Genomic DNA, 19,179 nt, shown 5'->3' on the forward strand with positions numbered 1-19,179 from the left:
GAAGTATGAAGGAGTATATGTGAGTTTTATAAAGTGTGGGAAAATAAAAGAACACTGGCTGAATATGCTATTTCTCCTATCTAATATTCTTTCCATCACTGAAGATACTTGTGAAATTACCTGTAATTCTTTTTGCCCAATCTAAGGCACTTCTAAGACAGCACTAACCAATAGCAGTTTCCACAAATGAGACTGACTAATCAATAATTTAGATTCATTAGTGTAAAGGAACAAAGGCTTCTCTTCACTCCCATGGGAGCTTTAGAGAAAACAGGCAGGAAATGCTCATCATCAAGTGGAAAAGGTACTGAAGAATCGAACTTCAAAATACACTGGGCTTTAAATAAAAATCTCACTTATACATCAAGAAATATCTTAAGTTTTTAAACTTTAATGTGAAAATGAAGTTGTTCCTGCTCAGAGAGCATTTCCTGGTTCAGTACTTTATGTAGCCAAATACTACAGAAGCTGTTGGGGTTTAGATGTCTGTTTAGATTCTCTATCTCCCTCTTCTAATTTAGAACCAAAAGTTAAGAGTTGAACTATCTTTTCACCATCGAGTTATGTCTTTCACATGTTTGTCTCCTAAAGTTGGGGGTTTTTGCATCCTTCTCAGTTTGTTCATATCAGTTCCACAACTTCTTTCTTCTACCCATGGACTCTAGGCTGCCTTGTGTATTGCTAACATTCCTGTGGGATGTTCCAGCAAAAGTAAAATATTATATGACTTACCACTATATTTCCATTGCTGTTATAGGACCAAATATGAATATATTCACTCTGTGGTTTAAAGGGTTCCACTCTCCTCTAGCATGTTCCTCTGAAAGGATGCATGAAACAATCATTTGACCAAAACTTCTGTGACAGTTTACAAAGCATCATTCAACTACAAGGTCTTATCGATTAATGATAAACCAATACAAAAAAATCAGTAATAGAAACATCGGCACAAACTCTAAAAATAAATGTACTGCAAAGATGAACTTAAAAATTAAATGCCTTCACCTTGCATACAAGATATTCCTATTCCAAGATATTTCTATTCCCAGATATTTTGCCTTCACTGCAACATGCAAATATAAGCATGTTCTTTACTACCTAGTCTGTGATTACAAACTGGACTATGATCTTGTACACTTAAGGCATGATGGAAATTCAAGAACTGTGTCAAATAAAGGGGCAAGGTTGAAATACTGATAATCTTTCAACATCACTGGCCAATCTAGAAAGCAGGAAGAGAATCATACGGTGACTGAAAATCATTTCCTACCCCATATTACTCCAAATGAATTAGGTGTGTGTCACACAAATAAAACATGACATTAAAAAAATACAGACCACTAACTTGTTCATTACAAAAATCCCAAGATTATGTGACTGTGCCTTTCTCTTTATTGTGAGGCCAGTTTCTTATTCACAGCTATTAAGGGTAAGAGCAGGGCTTTCCATCATTTACCTTTTTTTACTGTGTTAATGTCATAGCAGTGGGTGGGAAATGTCCAAGGGAAATGGCATTGCAAGTAAAGATAATGTTGTAAGTCAATCATATTTGTCTGACAATTTTCTTGCATTAAATTGTCCAGATTTAAATAACTGTCAACAGGCAGTATGATTTATATAATCATTACTATGACTTTCTCCTGTTCTGATCTCTTACCAAAATGTATCTATTCATTAATAAAAAGCTACTGCTTGAATAAGGCCAGGCACAGACACACTAATTTATGCTCAGAGGATTGAATAGCACATATCAGTGAACGTTCTGGCTGTGTTCTTTCCTAGTATTTTCAGAAAACCCTTCCTATACAAACATTGAGGTAGCAGTTTACCATTGAGCCGATATACCTAATCCCAGGATTAATTCTGTATGCCCATCAGTGGTGAAGCAAGATGGATTTAATAGCCCATTAGCCTTTCAGAATGATAATTTTCACGTCACTTATCCTGCTGGGTTAATTGCTTTAAAGTGGATATTATTGACCTCAATCTTAGTAGAAAACAGAGAACATCTTATTCATCTCCCAAATGTACATTCTTAGACTCTTGTTTCTTTTGGTCCTGACAATAAATGCCTTAGATTTTGTGTTTGTATATTATAATTTATACCCTATTGGCCCATATTTAAGAACATACCGAAGCAACACCTCTCAGATATTATTAACCACGATTGGAATATTAAATTCTGTTTCTTATGTAAAGAGAAATGTTGCAAGCATAAAAAAATGTTTTACCTCTTGTTAAGAAATTAATTTTAATGTTAAAAGCTGTAGCAGGTGCAGCAGGGATTAAGCACTTTTGGAATAAACAGCTGGCCAGTATATTTCCAACTGCAGAAGTCTGGTCATTAGAAGGAGAGAATGAAGAACAAATTTGGACAGAGAAGCTGCAGGAAAGGAAATTTGGGTTCTAGGGTAGAGAAACAGAAAATTATATAATGAAAAAGAAAATCAAGGAGTAAAATTGAAGAGTAGAGTTTTTGTTCATGTGTATTATTTGTGGATTTTTCCTTTAGTGATTTAGAGAAAACACAGGCCAGCTGCTAGCTGTGAGCAGCAAAAAATTTAAAAAAGCAGGAGCGGAAGAGGAGCACAAGTTATGTTATTGTTTGAGGGGAGGTGAAACAGGGCTGGAAGTTACTGTAGCCGGTTTTTAGATCTGTATATGTCAACAGTGTTACACATACAGGTATACATAGGTCCTTGGATTCCTTATGCACTGATTCCTATGGGAAACAGGAGGGTAAGATTTAGGTACTTGATTGTAGGAACCCAAGGTTTGGAGCAGGTGTGCCCACAGACTCTGGAAGAACCCAAATCCCACAGATCTCATTTGTAACATGGTGCTTCCCCACACACTCCTGAAGTCTCGTTCTGTAGTTTCTTGGGGTAAATTTGCTTTATGATATACAGAATGGGGAGGCTTGGTGTTTACAAAAAGGGGTTTCTAAACCACATCAATGTTAACATAGGTAATTTATCCACTAGTGTAAGCCTGTCTTGGTTATAAGATAGCCTATAGGCTTATCAAACGCCAGAATAATGGCAGAACTGTTTCTTCACAAAAAAAATTGGAGCCTTAAGGTTCCTACTGAACTTTTTGATTGACTTAAACAGTGCTAGGATTTTCCCTGGGAGCTCAGTTCTACATTTTACTGACAATGACAATGTCAATGACAGTGATGTCGTTTTTATTAGCAGCTGTTCCTGTGTGACATTCACGTGAGTACAGTCGTGACACGAGCAGTCGAAGCTGCATGTTCCTGTTTCAGTTACAAACCACCTTTGACTCTGGTTGAAACAAAACCTGACTGCATGTAGCAACTCTCTGCTGCAGCAGGTGTGTGGCCAATCACTGCTCTGCAAAGGATTTTCCAGGACAAAAAACAAACTTGTTTTTTAACCTTCAGGGTTTTTTTCTAAATTTAGGTCATCTGCTTTAGGTCATTTAGGTCATTGGCAAAGGTACAATGTTAGCATGTTCCATAAAGGCAAAATAAATGAAACCTTCTGAATAACAAGAATATCAGCATTTCATAGAGAAGTGAAAAATTAGAGGAAGCAGTGAGAATTTGGTCCTTATAAGACAGGAAATATTTCCTGTTTACTCTTAAGAATGTTATTTAAGCATTGGTGATTATTTAGTGATGTTTATGTTTCACTATTAACAGCTCCTGCCACCCATACTAGGAAAAAAATTAGAGTATTGCCTTCTGTGTTTAAAACTCAGAACTGGTTGATCAGCTCATGTGAATTAGCACATCCAGGGAAATCAGAAGAGGAAGGACAGATTACTGATGCTGAACACCTAGTCCTAGATTTTTAAACTAAAACTATGAGGAAAATACAGTGGATCAGATCTTGCTCCTATGTGTACTGATGTCAGGGGCACAAAACTTGACCCTAAATACATTGCATTGGGAATCATTAAACCTTAAAAGATTTTAATCATACATAGTATTGCTGGGGCATTTTGTAAATGAAATCACTAAAATATAAAGCACATTGACTTTTTTTTTTTTTTCACATTGATTTTGCACACTGTTGAGAAGTATTCCTTTAGGCACCTTTGTGTGGAAAACCACGTATTTTGTGGATCAGGGGCTGATTGGGGTTTCCTCTCGGGTACCAGATGGACGTGACTCCTAGCTCTGCTTTCACCCCTGATGGGGGAGCGGCCAGCCTGGCACCAAATTCCCAAAGGGAAACAGTGCATTTCTCGCCTCCGTCCCGAGAAAGCCACCCGTGAGGGTGTTCTCACAAATCCCGCTGCTTGCTGCAATCGGCACTGACGATCCTCACGGAACCTGGGCCACCTCGCTGCCACCAGCCCGTGCCCTGGGTCATGTCCGCCGCCAGGACCCCCGGGCACCCTCTCTGGGAGCGGGAGGAAAGGCCCCGACGGGACCGGGAGCGCCTCCGCTCTCGCCACGCTCCGTGACTGAATTTCCCGACTTTAGGAACACAGCGGGACACCGGCAGCGCTGGGGCGGGGGCGAGGCGGGTGGTCGCTCTTTCACAGAGCACCTCCCGCTCTCCCCAACCGGCCTGAGCCCACCGCTCGCCCACCTCACACCGCGGTGTGAGGGAAACAGTCCGCCCCGAGCACCCTGCGGAGCGGGCGGGCGATCCCCTCCTCTCCGAGAAAAGGCTAACTGCACTTTTCATTGGTATTTTTCCATCGGGACTCTCCACAGAACTGACCCCCCGGCTCTCTCCCCCCGCCCCGCCGGGTCACGCGGGGTGACTCGGCCCCGCCGGAGGCGCCGCCCCGGGCCGGGGTTGCGGCGTGGGGGGGGGGTGGGGGGGTGGGGGGGTGTAGCGCGTCCTCCTAGGCGACAGGGGGCGCTGCAGCCGGCGGGCGCGCAGGGCTCCGCCGCGGCCGCCATCTCCTCGCTGAGCTCATAAAGGTGTCGCGCAGGTTCCGCCCGGGCTCGTCATTCCGCCGCCCCGGGCCCGGTACCGCCGCCGCCGCCTCCCCCGCGCCGCGGCCCCCGCCCGCTCTCTCCCTCGCGGGCCGCCGGTCCGCGTCAGCGGCCACCGCGCTCCCGCACCGGCCCGCCGGCGGGCGCTGGTTGTGCCCTCCCCGCCCCTTCCTCCCCTCTCTTCCCCTCACCCCCCTTCCCGCCCGCCCCCTCTCCCGCCGGCCGGGCCCCGGAGCGCCACCGCCGCCGGGGTGTGAGCGGGGCCCGGCGCCGTGCCGGGCCGTCCCTCGCCGGCGGGGCCATGGCCGCGAGCGCCAAGCGGAAGCAGGAGGAGAAGCACCTGAAGCTGCTGCGGGAGATGAGCAGCCTCCCGCCCAACCGCAAGTGCTTCGACTGTGACCAGCGGGGCCCCACCTACACCGACATGACCGTGGGCAGCTTCGTGTGCACCTCCTGCTCCGGCATCCTGTGAGTGAGTGCGGGCGGGGACCGCCGGCTCCATTCCGCCGGCACGGGTGACCTCCGCCCCCGGCCGCCGGGGGACGCGTCCGCAGGGCGGCGGCGGCTGGGCGGTGCAGCCCCGCCGCGGGTCTCGCTGCGCCGCGGGTCTCGCTGCGCCGCCGCTCCCCCTGCGCTCGCCCTTCCTGCTGCCGGCTTGGCCACGTCGGGGGGCAGCGGGCGGGGGGCTCTCCCGGGAAAGGGAAGGAGGCCATCGGGAGGCTTTACTGGGCGCGTTCGCTGGAAGTCCCCGTCGGAGCCCCCGGTGCGGAGGTGGCGGCCACTGGCGGGGTGTGCAGGGCTGGGGCGCACGGCAGCCCCGCGGCCCGGAGCTGATCCTGAGGAGGTTCCTTCGGCACGTAGGGGGAGCGCGCACGGGGAGTGGGAGCACCACCACCCCACGGACGTGTCGGAGGGGTGGTTAATAAACAAGTGTGCGAGAATACTTGTGGAAAGGGAAGGGGCACGTGGCTGAGCAGTTCACTGTCATGACAGCCTTGAAGATGCCGGGATACTAATCCTGTCGTGAATATGTTTACAGATACTACTTTAACGTTAAGTTAAACCACCAGTATAGCTTTATGTGTATCAAGTTATGCTCGGCGATAGTTTGTAAGACAACTCTTTAAGCTCTCAGTCGATAAACTCTAGCCCAAATGGTTTGAGAGACTTGATCTAGTAGAAGGTGGTTCGGTTTTTTTGCTCTTACATCGATTATTTCCTATAAACTATATATATAAACCTTGCAAAGGGATTGGCTCTGATAACGTGGTTGCACTTTTTCCTGTTCCTCATTCCTGTATGGGCCTCCCCACTACTCCTCCCTTTTCCACCCATCCTCCCCAAAGATAATGTGTATGAAACTAAGAGCTGAGGTCAGTCAGTTGTGAATTTCAGTCACATATCCATAATTTGGGGGAAAGACCCTGCTGTCTTCAGTGCTACTTTCTCCTTAGCTATATCTGTTTGCTTTTATATGATTCTGTAGCATTGTGCTAATGGAATGGAGCAGATTCGAAGAGTAACCAAAGAAGTAATAAATAGTATCAAAGGATACAGATTGGTGTTTGTAAGGGTTTGAGTTCATAAAAGGCATTTAGGAGCCTGAACTAATTTCTGTCCCCTTACTACCCCAAACAGGCCTTCCAAGTAAGGTCCGGTGTTTTAGAACAAAGTTGGTAATTACACTGAAATGCAAAACAAAGCAAGTATGTTAGTTCTTTGCTGAATTTACATGGAATAAACTGCCTTTTATACTAATAGCTGATTAGACTTGGGGTTCTTCTACTTTGTGTAGACTTTTGTACAGACTTGACACAAATACAGAAAATACATTTAAGTTGTGAAATTGAAAAGAGACTGTGTTTTTTCACACATACATGCCACTCAATCAGCCAGCTCTGGCTATTGTTTGCTCTCTTTGCAAACTGTTATTTGTGCTGGCATGTGAAACTATTTTAAGCTACTGCACTGAGCTTATTTAATGGTTGATCATGTTCTTACTGGGTTAAACTGACAGCATAATAAAGCTGCACCATCAGAATGTTTGTCTTTATTTTTCAGGCTTCTTAACCTTAATAGACAAATACATTGTGAATGCTGCTGAGATGTTCAATGTGGGTTCAGAAGGGTCTGTTCCTTTTATCTGTTGGCTGGGAGGTATGGACTACTAAAGTGCATAGTCCAATTTACAGCAACCAAAAGGATGTACAGGCAGTGAAACAGCTCATAAGCAGGGGACAGCTGCCACTTGATGTTAAGTTGACCATCATTTGGATGTTACCATGCTTAAAGGAGGAATACTGTTAGCAAAAACGTGGTTAATGTATTGGTATTCCAATAAAATGCAAATAGTTCTTTCTTTCTAAATATGCAGTGTTTTTGTCTTGCTATAAAAAAGCAACCACAAACAACATGTTTGGTTCTTACAGCTAGTAACACCTACACTTACAGCTGGAGTAAAGGACTGTTAAGAGGACTTAAAGCTTCCCTCTAAAATAAATTTCGACTCATTCTTTCATGTTAACTTGGAAAAGCTTCCATAAATTGTGTGTGCAGGATCATATGCATTGGTTAACAGCTTAGGACCTAGCCAGTAGGGTATTTTTGTTAGTGATGAGACTTGGTGTAGGTCATGTCTGTTTCATAACTAGAAACTTATTTTTAACACTTCTGTCAGAATGGTCCTTCATACAAGTTGTTTATTTCCAGATGCTTTTCACTGTAGAATTCCACAGTGTAGAGAAATGAGGGGGGAACAAACCACATAATGGCAAATAAGTATAAAAGTATAGCTGCTTCTATAGTTCTTAATGGTTGTTTGCGTTCTGCCTCGTAATACTTGCTTTACTGTAAGGCTTTAATAATCTTAGTACTTTATCTTGTTTATGTGCTGTGTGAACAACTTGCATTGCTTCTTGTTTTAATTAATTTTTTCTAATCTGGTACAGGAAGTATTCTTGGGAGTCAAGTAGACTAGTTTTTTCAAGTATGAAGTGCCCAATGCAAGATTAAAATACTAGTAGATTAAAAAGTCTCCTTCAGAAAGGTTTCTCAATTAATTAAAAGTGACTGCTAATATCAGTATGATCTTAAATAGGCACGTTATTCTAGGTACTGTTAACTCTAAACTTTTTAAAACTGTAGTATAACCTTTTTTTACAAGTTTTCTGAAGTGTTTATGCATTGTCCTGGGAAGGACTGTCTATTCAGATCTAAAACCTTAATTCTGGATTCATCCTGAACTTCCTTTAAGTGTTTCATGTGTATCAAAAGAGTGATGCTATGTATCTCTAGATTAAGCTTTAAAAAGCTTTGTTCCCTCTACTGTTTCCCAAATAGTATGTCTAGCCTGTTCATAAGCTGCCAAAAACAATGACAGGACTAGTGGCTTTGCTGAAAAGATCTGCTTCTGACTTAAATGTTGAAAGTGAGTCTTGTCAAGTAAAAATATGTCAAGTAAAAATTACAGGAGGTTTTTCTCGTAATACCTGGGATTTAAATGACCTTATCTGATCAGGTTTACCAGAGCAGAAGTTTTGCTGTGCAAAATGGTGCATGCAGGAGAAAGTTCATGCACAGTGATGTGAATTTGCTTCCTCTTAAAATACTTCCACTTGTCCCCTGTGTTTAAATTCTTCATGTGGGAAAAAAGTGTGCTAGCATCACACAAGCTAATGCAGCTTTTTGTACAAGAATATAGGATATCTGGAACTACACACACAGTCATTTCTGCCCTGAGAGCGGGAGGAGATGCTGTGGAGGAGCAGTGTGCTCAGGTGAAGGATTACAGTCACACACCACGGGGAGACTTCTCTTTATTACAGCAAACCCGCATCTCAGGAAATGTTGGCAGGGAGATTCTTTTGGTTTGAAAGAAGTCCTTTGATTCAAAGGATTATGTTGGTAGCTATGACTGTTGTTTTCCTGGATGCTCCCATGTGGCCTGCTGACAGTGACATCTTTCCCTCTGTCTTATCAAATGCCTCTTGGCCTTGTATCTCAGCTGTCTGTGCGTATCTGCTTTCGAGCACTTCTGTAGCACTTGCAGTCAGCCCGCTCCCAACTTTGATAAAAAGAACATGTTTTTCAGTTCACCAATGGAAAATATCCCTGTTTGATTAAGAGTCCACTTGCACATGTTTTTTAATATATAATTTTTTTGTTTAATCTTGATACTTTTTAAATATCTGCTAATGTGATAATTAAGGCACTCCTTTCTCTCACTGCCCTCTCAATTCCCTCCCTCCCTCCCGACTTACTAAGGAAGTCTCTTGTTGAGCAACAAGGAATGTTTAGAGCATACAGGTACTTTGAGAAATGCTAAAGCCCTTTTATGCTATTTTTCACAATTATTGGCCACCTTCTGGCTGCTTGTAATGCTTCTAGTTGAAATTTTAAATTTAAAATTTTCATGGGTAGGGGAGTTCTGTGTCAGCCAGATGGAAGTATTTGATGGCGGATAGATTAGTAACAGACTATTAACATCTCTATGCAGTGGTGGTGAATTATTGTCCTTTCCCTAGAAGAAGTTTAGCAGAAACTAAAATAGTCTAAACAAACAGTGCTAGAGTGAAGGTGATTGTGTTAGCATGACTTTTCCATCCTTTTTTTCCTTTGGAGCATGTTTGGAAAATTACTCCGTGTGTTCTGTGTCTCTGTGTGTGTATATATAGATTTTTAACGGTATTTTCTATATTACTATATTTCTTGTTTTCAGTTTCAGGGCAGGAGAGCAAAGGAAATGTCTGTATACCACAGTGAACACTGCAGTTCAGAAAGAATGTTTGGGGTTTTTTTTAAGAAAAAACTTAAATTAACCTTGACTCTGCTTCAAAACGTGTGTATGAGTCTTCTGCTATTAAAAATAAATGAGCTTGTGAGATGGCGGAGGGTCTCCTGGGAGGTCTGCAAGTATCAGGAATGGCCAGTGCTGCTTATATTCTCTTTTGCTAATTACAGTACCACAGAAATAATAACAAATGCTGTGACATTGGATTTTCTGGCGCTTGTTTTCTGGACACCTGGGGATGTGGGGTGCTCTGTGATGGCTTGGTATTTGACTTGCCTCATTAACTTCATGCTTTTTAGGGGATCAGATTTTGCTGGCTTAGACTCAAGACGGTGTTAAAATATGATCCAGGGGATGTTAGCAGTGTTGAGCAGCCGTCTGACCACCATTCCTCCCACAAAAGGGACCCTCTGTTCTGCCAGAGCTTACTCTTTAAATTTTTTTCGCCTCCCAGCCCTGGCCTTTGCAGACAACTTTGCCAACTCTTATTTGAGATTAATGCAGGAATGGCTGCTCTGCCAACAATCACAAGTTCAACTATAATTTGCTGCTAAATTGTTTTAGTAACAAATATCCACTGCTTGTTGACTGTGTTTTGAATGTTTAATGTTTCAATTGCCAGAGTGCAGAATCCTGTGTCAGTGGCCTTAAAGCTTCCTTTGTTTGTGAGAGCACCAGTTTAACAATGCCTTCTGGAGAACAGAGGTCTCATGTTCTCTGAAGCTGCCCCTATGCTAGGCTGTGACTCAGTGAGGGTCAGTGGAGGAGAGTCTCCAGGCTGGAAGCTCTGGTCACAGTGCTCTTCCACAGAAATAACCATTGCTGAGTGTGAAGAAGTTGGCAGTGATGAGTGGGATCTCTGTGTGGGATGTTCTAGCTCTGGTGTGCTGGATAAGCGCAGATGGCAGAATTGTCTTACTCTGTCATCTTTCCCCAGGGCCTCTTGGGAGAGGGCTGCAGTCTGGTTTAAGTGCTGAGGTAGCATTTGGTTGCTGCCTTCCCCAGAAGCTCTGTTGTAGGGAAGGGAGTAACTGGTACCACTGCACAGGGGCAGGTTGCAAATATTTGTTCAGGGTCAATTTAAATTTAGGTATGGATAATTTCCACTAAGGGACTGTAATCCATTCTGTCCCTTGTTAAATAGGGAGTACTGTAAAGCATTAGAACTGTGTGAAACACTTGTCAAATACAAGGAAAAAAACATTTTTCCTATGAAAATGGAGTTTTTTTAAATTCCTCATAAGGGATAATTGTACTTGGCTGTCTACCAGTAAGCTTCCCCCATATGTAGATGAGCTGTTCGTGAATCATTTGGGTCATTAAATAATCTCTGTAGGTAAGGAAGGGTTGGTCCTTGAATTCTGCTTCAAAAATCCCACAACGGCTCTGTTTTAGGGAAATTCCAGGCAATTCATGGATGTAGATTATGGATTAGAAATCATAAAAAAATAGAGTGTTTGCTGTTCTAATGGTAGAACAAAAGTAATTTATCTAAGAAAGGTAACGCATATGTTTGGGCTGTGTTTATGTGCAGCTTCTTGTCTGGAATTCCTTGTTCTGGGCTGGCTTTTTAGGCTGCTTTAGCATAAAAGGAAGCTTTACATAGGTTCCCTCCACTCTTTGCCATATTCAATGGACATAAATACTTGTATGTACAGTATTGCACCCTGATAGTTTACATTAAGGCTCTTTTTGTTCAGAATTTCCAGTCCTCCTGGACCACTGATGTGGTGTCGTGCTCTCTTTCATCATGCCAGACATCTGACACCTCTGTGTGGTGATCTGACCTTTAGGGGGGAATGTCTTCCATCTCTTAGCAGGATGGTGTAATAGAAATGTGAATTCATCTTGTCCCATGTGGATATAATGTGTATATCAGGGAACTTTATAATCTGAATTTGTCACTGGAGAGAGAGGCATGGAGGAAGTTTCTGGTGAGATTTAACAAAATCTTATCTAGGCCTCAACCACATTCAGTATTGCTGCTTAATAGAGCTGAAGATACTGAAGATATCAGTGTTTGCTGATGTAAGTGCTCTGAAGAGCCCTGGTAGATGACTGTAGAGTAGGTACATGTTAACTTGTTCAGTGCCTTTAAATTGCAAACACAGGTACAGCAGAGCACTTAAACTATACTTACTGCAAAAAGGAATTTCCAGCAGGAGCTGGAAAGTTGAGATATACTGCCTGTGCTGGGAAACATGTAAAAGTGTTAGTGAATAGCTCTGGCTTTTAGTCATTAAATAGTTTACAACTATCTAACTGTGCTGCTATTGTAATTACTAGAAGGAGAGTGAATGAACAGACTAAGGCAGACAGAACTGCTTTTATACTTACTGCAAAAGCAAGGGATGGTAATTCTCATGTAACATTTGATGGAGCATATTTATGTGAAATGCCGGGTGGATGCCAACTTTGTTTCTATGCTGTCACTGAGTATGTGATGCTACAGTGTCATTTAGTGAATTGTAATTGCTTACACACACCTAGAAGGTGTTTTTTTAAAACCCAAAAATAAACAAACCTAAACAACCAAACCTAATCCTAGCACCAGCTTGGAAACAATGAATTTCAACTGCATAGAACTCTTACAGATTTCTTTTAAATTACATAATCTTAAAATGAGTATGTACTTTAAAAAAATCTTAGATAATCGTATAGTATTTTAATAAGTGTAATTCATTTGTGATGTAGATGATACAGCTAGATGAAGGATGTTAAATTGATAATTTTAATTTACCAAGAAATTTGAACGTTTTGAGAGAAGATAGTTTAATCAACTATCTTAAAACCTCTCTCACCAACTTCAATGAAATGTCTACCTTCTTGTCAAGATGCTGAACTGTGGAGTCTAATGTCAGCTGCTCTGATTTCAAAAATTTGCTGAAGCAAATAGTATTCTGTAAAACTAATTTTGACATGCTTGTAGGTTTGTATATGACTTCTGCTTTTAAGGTATTCAAAATCCCAGCATTTCTTAGCAAAATAAAATTGTTTATCTAAGTGTTTCAAGCAGTGACTATCTCAAATTTAGTTTCTCATGAAACTTAGGCTAAAATGTTACTGCTGAGTGTTCTAACCACTATTCAACTTTTGATTAAAAATGTGAAAATCTTTTAACACAGGATCAGAATTCTTACAGGTACACTTGAATTTAGGTGTGAAGGTGAATTTGCAAGCTAAATGCACAGCAATATTTTTCCCATTAGACTTACTTGGAAAACTTGAAGTGCTAAAATTTTTCTGTAAAAGTTGAATATAATGTTAATATTTGGAATATCAGATTTTTGTCATAGGCTGTTCTGATGGGTAACAATTTAATTTATAGTTAATATTATTGGGATAATCATGGAACTTAAAGAAAACCACTGGTTGTCCTAAATTACATGTCAGTGATTTTTTTTTTTCATTCTTAAAAGCAGTCTGAACCAAATTTAGAATTAAAAGCATAGGAACAAATACAAGCAATAGAGCTATCAGTTGATTTTCTTAGTGATTTGTTAGGCCTGTATTGCATCCCTGGAAAGCTTTTTGTGTGCTTTGATATCTCATGGTTAATGTATATGAATTGGTTTTTAAGATGGTATTTCAGAAATCCAGGCCTGGTTAACGTGAGTGTTAAACTGGCCCCGTGGTGTTGCCTGAGTGTCTCACTGCTTGGAACATGTGGGATGTAATGTTCTGGCCACCATTGAGCAAAGCACAGCTTGGTTTTGATTGTGGGCAATTTGTTGGTAGGCAAAAGCAGTAGTTAGCATGTATTTAAAGAAAGAGCTTGAAAAGAAAGCAAGTTTCTTCTTACCGTGGTGCTGTTGCTCAGCAGGTTTTCTCTCTGTGCTTGCAGGTTGTGACTTAACCAGGTTTAACAATGTCAGGCTGTGGCAACAGAAGTGCCTAGTGTTTCTGCTGGCACACTGTTTCTGCAGCAGCCTGGCGTGGATGTGAGAGTGGTGCCAATCTGGGCTTGATGCAGAGCTGCTCACATTTGGAGCTGTGGCATTAGCAATGGTATCTCTCATGTGAGAGCACACTAAAACCAGTGTCTTTTTACTTTTGTTGTGGTTACTTCTGTAGTGTTCAGGAAGAGGAAGAAGCCCCTGTGAGTGCACGGGCAAAAAGTAAACTAGAAAAAGATGCTGTGAGGAAACAGGAAATGTAGGTTAAAGCAGGAGAAAAAGACTGAGCTGGAGAGTTTAGCTTGAAGAAATCCAGTTATTGGGTAGAAGCTGTAGTAAGAGATCAAAGTGAGGGAGGAGTTGGAGGGAAAGGAAAATGCAGCCAAGGGGGGACCCAAGAGTGAGAGACAAAAGGTTGAGGCAAGGGTGTAGCAGATTAGGATTAAAAAAAAAAAGTCTAATTTTGTTTTCTTAAATTTGCATAGAAAGTGCTGGAGTGAGTTTGCATGAGCGATTGTGAACATTGGTTTCCCCCCAAGTTCTGTTACTCAACTTAGTATACTGAGCGTTACTTTGAGAAGAGCTTACACAGCCTTAAGTTGTATGGCCGTACCAAGAATGAGTATGTTTTACAGAGATGGCTCCTATTTTAAAACGGACTGACTTCTAGCTGTAGTGTTAAACGTAATTGTATGATGACAAATTTCCCAAATGCTGAATACTTCTTGCTTCTTTCAGGCGGGGCTTGAATCCACCCCACAGAGTGAAGTCGATTTCAATGACTACATTCACACAACAGGAAATAGAATTTCTGCAGAAACATGGAAATGAAGTAAGTATTACTTGGAGAATAAAGTGGGTTTGGCACTTAAGTAATGTTTTAGACTTTAATATTTAAGAAAAGCTTAGTTGGTTGTTTTGTTTTTTTTTTTTTTAGCAAAAGCTAGACAGAAGTCTTTGGAAGCCAACATCATTTGAAATGAGGTTTCTGAAGTGCTTGTTTCATTGGGTAGCTGATCATCATAATGTTATAGTCCAACCCAGACAGTCCAGATTCACATGATCAGTATTTCTGAATTGGGTTTTCTTTTGATTTTGCATAAGGCAAGATGCAGCCATTTTTTTTTTTTCTTGCAAGCTCAGAACTTGAAACTGACTGCAGCAGTGTTTCCTGAAAGAGTGTACTGTGACAAAAATAAATACAAAAAATACAGCTTGTAGCTGTATTTCTTCACAGTAGGTGTCAGAAAGTCTTCTAGTAGTTTTAATAGCCTCTTTACTTAATAAAAGTATATCCGTGTTGAATGTTCTTGGAGAGAGGAAGGAAAGGGAGAAATTGTTATCTAGTGTGTGCCTTGTGGCAGCTTTGAAGACGACAAGTTCTAGCATACTGACTTTTTGTTCTTTTTAATAGAAGAAAACATCTGAGGTAAATGTTGGATTGGCTCTATGGGAACACACAGAGCACTTAAGCCCTGGATGTGGCTATTGCTCTCTTCAATTTGAGAGTGAAGTTTGTGTTTTAATACCATACTGTAGCGTTGAGGATTTTAGAGGCAGATTTTGCCTCTGTTGGAACTAGATAAAGTTCTGCTTCACATTGATTGCATCTGTATCCTGTTTAGTAGAACTATTGATTGTAGGCTAGAGAGTGTTTTATTAGTGTCCTCTTGTGAAGCTTTGTGGGGATAAATCCCATCATTCACTAAAATGCTGGTACTCAGCTCTCTTAAAGTTGGCCCATTCATAACTGTCAGGTTGAAGAATGAAAATAGAAGTAGCAATTTCTTTTTCTGTCCTGGTAAACATGTGTTATTTGTTGAAATGACCGTTAGTGGATGATTCCTCTAGACAGAGCTGGAACGAGGCCTGAACTCTCCCAGACTTTATAAAATACTCTTGATGGCTTAGGTTGCTTGTTTTTTTTTAAAACTGTAGAGAATTGCATATATATGTGTATATATGTGGAGCATACTGCTGACTTCTTGCATAGGGAAATTTAATAAAGAATCTTCTGTGGACTCACATAGAGTGTGTTGGAGTCTCTTTCCATAAGATTGGATTGTAAACTTCAGCTAGCTTTAAGCTTCACAAAGTAAAGGAAAACATGTGTTTGTAGCTCCCTCCCTGCATTTGTTTTAATTTCATTTTTTTACTAAATCTGCGATGTCTAGAGAGTGCTTTGAGTTTGTCTTCACTGATCTGGAACCTTAAGTGATCCTTTCTCAACTGATTAGTGTGGTTGTCCTTTTCATTATAGCCATGACTAGTCGGCCAGTCATAATGATTTAGTTGATACGTAATTTATTATTGACATAAAAAAAGTTCACAGATCTCTGCAGTGCTATTCTGTTTCAAAAGCAGGGGTCTTTGCACTTGCAGTATTCTAATTAGAGAATTGCAATGATTTAAATGAGCTGCCTCAAAAATGAAGATGTATTCCTGAGTTTAGTTTTAGGTTGTTGATTATTGCTTTAATTCTGAAGTAGAACTGAGTAGACACTTGCAAGTGCAGATGGTAGATTTAAGGAGTGCTTAAATATTGAACAGAAATGATTATTGTTTTAAACACTGTTAGAAGTTTAAAACCTAGTTAAACATGTTTTCACTTTATTATATTGCAGTAGTTAAACAGGCATTTTGCTTTCTCTTGTTGGTATTGGACTTTGGAATACTTATCTGCAGATAAGCTAATGTATTGGACAGATGAAATTCATCTGACCTCACAAAAAACCACTGTTTTGCTTAGCTTGCTGTTCAGCATAGGAGGCTCTTGTGTGTATAGGAAGAAATTAAATTTCCTAAAATAAGACTTTTCAAACATGGAATTGTCCAATGTTGTAATATCAACAATTAAAACAATTCTGCAGCGATTAATATAAAAAGAAGCTAACCTTTTTTACAATCTATCGTGTTTAACATCCATTTTTCTGTAACTTCTAAAATACTTTCATTCCCACTTTTTTGCTCTAGTCTTTCTCCAACATGGCCAAGGCCTCTGTGATAACTTTTTTTGCTTCCAGATGAGTAGATCATGATTGTATAATAGGGATCTTGCTCTGAATACAAAGTAAAATAGCAAGAAAACTTCCATGAGATAAAGTAGTTAGGGTGCTGAGTTGTTCTTAGAGGAAGTAGTTTTCCACTCTCCTTCAAAGGGTATTTATAAGGTCAGTGTATTGTATGAGGTTGAAGTTCTCTAAACCCAGAAAACAAACAAAACAAAAAAACCCAACCACTCCAACCAAACAAAGAAAAAAACCCAAAACACTTCCTTATATTTAAAATACTAACTTCTCCCCAGTTGTTGTAAATTACCCTCTTTGTGGCATACATGGGTGAAATATTCAGTTACTGAAAGGCTTCTGCAAAGCAACTGCTTTGGGGAGAGCCAATTCACAGCAGCTTTTCTTTAAGTGAGACACCATCTTCTTCCCTGTATGTACATGTTCTAAGAAATGTCATTCTGGCACAGGCAGCTTGAACTTTATTTTAAATGAGTTTTTACTGCTTCAAACAGTTTTAAATCCTTTTACTGTATTAGAAGACACCTATATTTTGGTGTTGCTTACTCATCTGTAGGTATAAACAGATGTCCAGACTCCAGCTTTGGTAATGTTGGGATTAGGTCACTGCAGCAAGACTGGAGGCATCTTCCAGCTGACATTCCTCAAGTGCCTTCTGAAATCCTTTTCAAGGATAAAGGTAATTCTGACTCATTGGGTAGGGTTTGTCGTCTCCTTGCTCTCTACATGAAGAACAGTGTATTTTCGTGTTAGGAATAACCAGAAGAGTTTGATACAGAGATGTTTCTGCTTGAATAATCATCCTCAAATGATGCTAGCGCTGATTTGGCCTCTGATTCAGTTGTGCGGTGGTAGTAGGAAGTGAACCCGCTGTTTGCAGAAAGTGGAGGTGGTGCTAATCTCCTGTTGCCATTATAGCTGTGAATATTTATTCAGAAACTTTTCCCTTAAGCTGAAGAATAGTATTAGGAGGCAAACCGGTTACAGAGTTAATTTTTCTCCTACCCTTTTGAAAAAGGACAGGTATTTTATAGCCTTTCCAAATAGCCCATTCTGAAATGCATGTGGTTGAAGAAAAGGATCTTGATGGTCTTCTATTTAGAAAATCTGTGTTACTCTGGGGGAAAGACCATGTTTACCTGACCTAATGAGTAGAATACATGCAGATGTGCTCAGCTGTTTGGGGTTATTTTAATAGTGTTGAATTTTGGTTTGGTGCCAATCTTCCCAACTCCCAATAGCACCTGTGCAAGTCCCTCTTCTCTGTACTCTTGTAGGGCTGGCAACAGTGTGAGTCTGGTTCAGAGCTGGTGTTAGGCCAGACCAGAATGCTTCCCTAGAAGCATTACTATGGAATGTGGCCAAGAAACCCTGGAGTGGAAGGAGCAGTCTCTAAGCTGGAGCTGATGAGTCCTGACAGCACGAGCTGTGCAGTCAGGTGTCCTTGTAGTACATTGCTGGTTCTGCTAATACGATATAGAGATACATGAGCTGATTGTGTGTAGAACAATGTCTTTGTTAGCAGGATTTACTGGCTTGACTCTGCTTATGAAACAACTATAACTTCTGGACCCAAACTGCCTTTGGAATCAGTATGCTGGCAGTATAAAATGATTTTAACCTACAGAGAGTAATAATATTGACATCAGAAGTTCAGAATTACTAAACAAAGCTATAACTTGCTTACATAAAGAAACTGTTTCCAAATCTTCCTTCCTGTAGGGTGTTATGTTTTGGAACATAGTTTTGTTGTGTGATACTGTGCAGTTCTGTGCACTGTCAGCATTACATTTGGTGCATAACTGAGGATATTTTATTGGCAGGGAGGGGGAGAAGAAGAAATCTAATATGGCATTTACAAGCCTCCTGAAAGGTAATATCTCATTAGAGCTTTTTAAACTAGACTGACGTGTAATCTTCCTATGCAGTGGTGTATCTGGGTCTCAAGAAGGGTTGTAGGTCAAGTAATGTGCTTTTCCTAGTTGAAGTGCAGTTTCTATCACCAGAAGGATGTGTCCTGCTAGAGTTTTTCCTTGCCTTGTTCCCTTCACTGCATACAAGAGCAGGAGGTTTCATGAGAGAGAACTGAGCTTTGCTGGCCTGACTGAATTTTTATTATTCCTAACTAGCACAACTATGCTAGCAGGAGTTTCTAAAGTGTGGTGGCTCAATGTGTTGTGTAAGCAGAAGGCCTTTGTCTCTCCTATATCCGCCTTCCCACACACACTGGAGATCTCTATCAGTGAAATAGTTATGACACAGCAAAGCATTATTTGGTAGTTGAAATACATAGCACTGGAAGAGAAAGAAGTGGAATCTCAGATTCTCAGTGTTTCTGTAAAATTTGATGGATAATGATGACTCTTTCCTTGATTAACAGTTTTTTAGTGTGCCTGTTCTTCCCTACTTGCCCGGCTCTGTAAAAACACACATGGAAAAAAAAACCCAAAACAAAACGAAAGCTAAACTTTTGTGGAAAACAGGTACATGTATTTTTCTCTTAGTCTTTGAGCCCTGCTTGGAACTCCTGAAAGCATTAAATGTTAC

General features: G+C 41.0%; 1 protein-coding gene across 4 annotated transcripts in view; it reads left to right on the plus strand.

Annotated features, from left to right (window-relative positions):
• Positions 1–4,943: 4,943 nt before the first annotated feature.
• AGFG1 (ArfGAP with FG repeats 1) overlaps positions 4,944–19,179 on the plus strand; it is a 36,239-nt gene continuing 22,003 nt past the window's right edge. For 2 of the 4 annotated variants that reach the window (XM_082288301.1, XM_082288300.1), the window contains exons 1-2: positions 4,944–5,389; positions 14,345–14,438. In XM_082288301.1, coding sequence (XP_082144427.1) covers positions 5,223–5,389; positions 14,345–14,438 — 261 coding nt within the window. In that variant the 5' untranslated portion in view covers positions 4,944–5,222. Of the gene's footprint in view, positions 5,394–14,344; positions 14,439–19,179 lie in introns of all 4 variants that reach the window. The other 2 variants (XM_082288299.1, XM_082288302.1) reach the window with 2 other exon arrangements.

The sequence above is a fragment of the Coloeus monedula genome, assembly GCF_965178545.1.
Source record: "Coloeus monedula genome assembly, chromosome: 10".
Taxonomy (NCBI): Eukaryota; Metazoa; Chordata; class Aves; order Passeriformes; family Corvidae; genus Coloeus; species Coloeus monedula.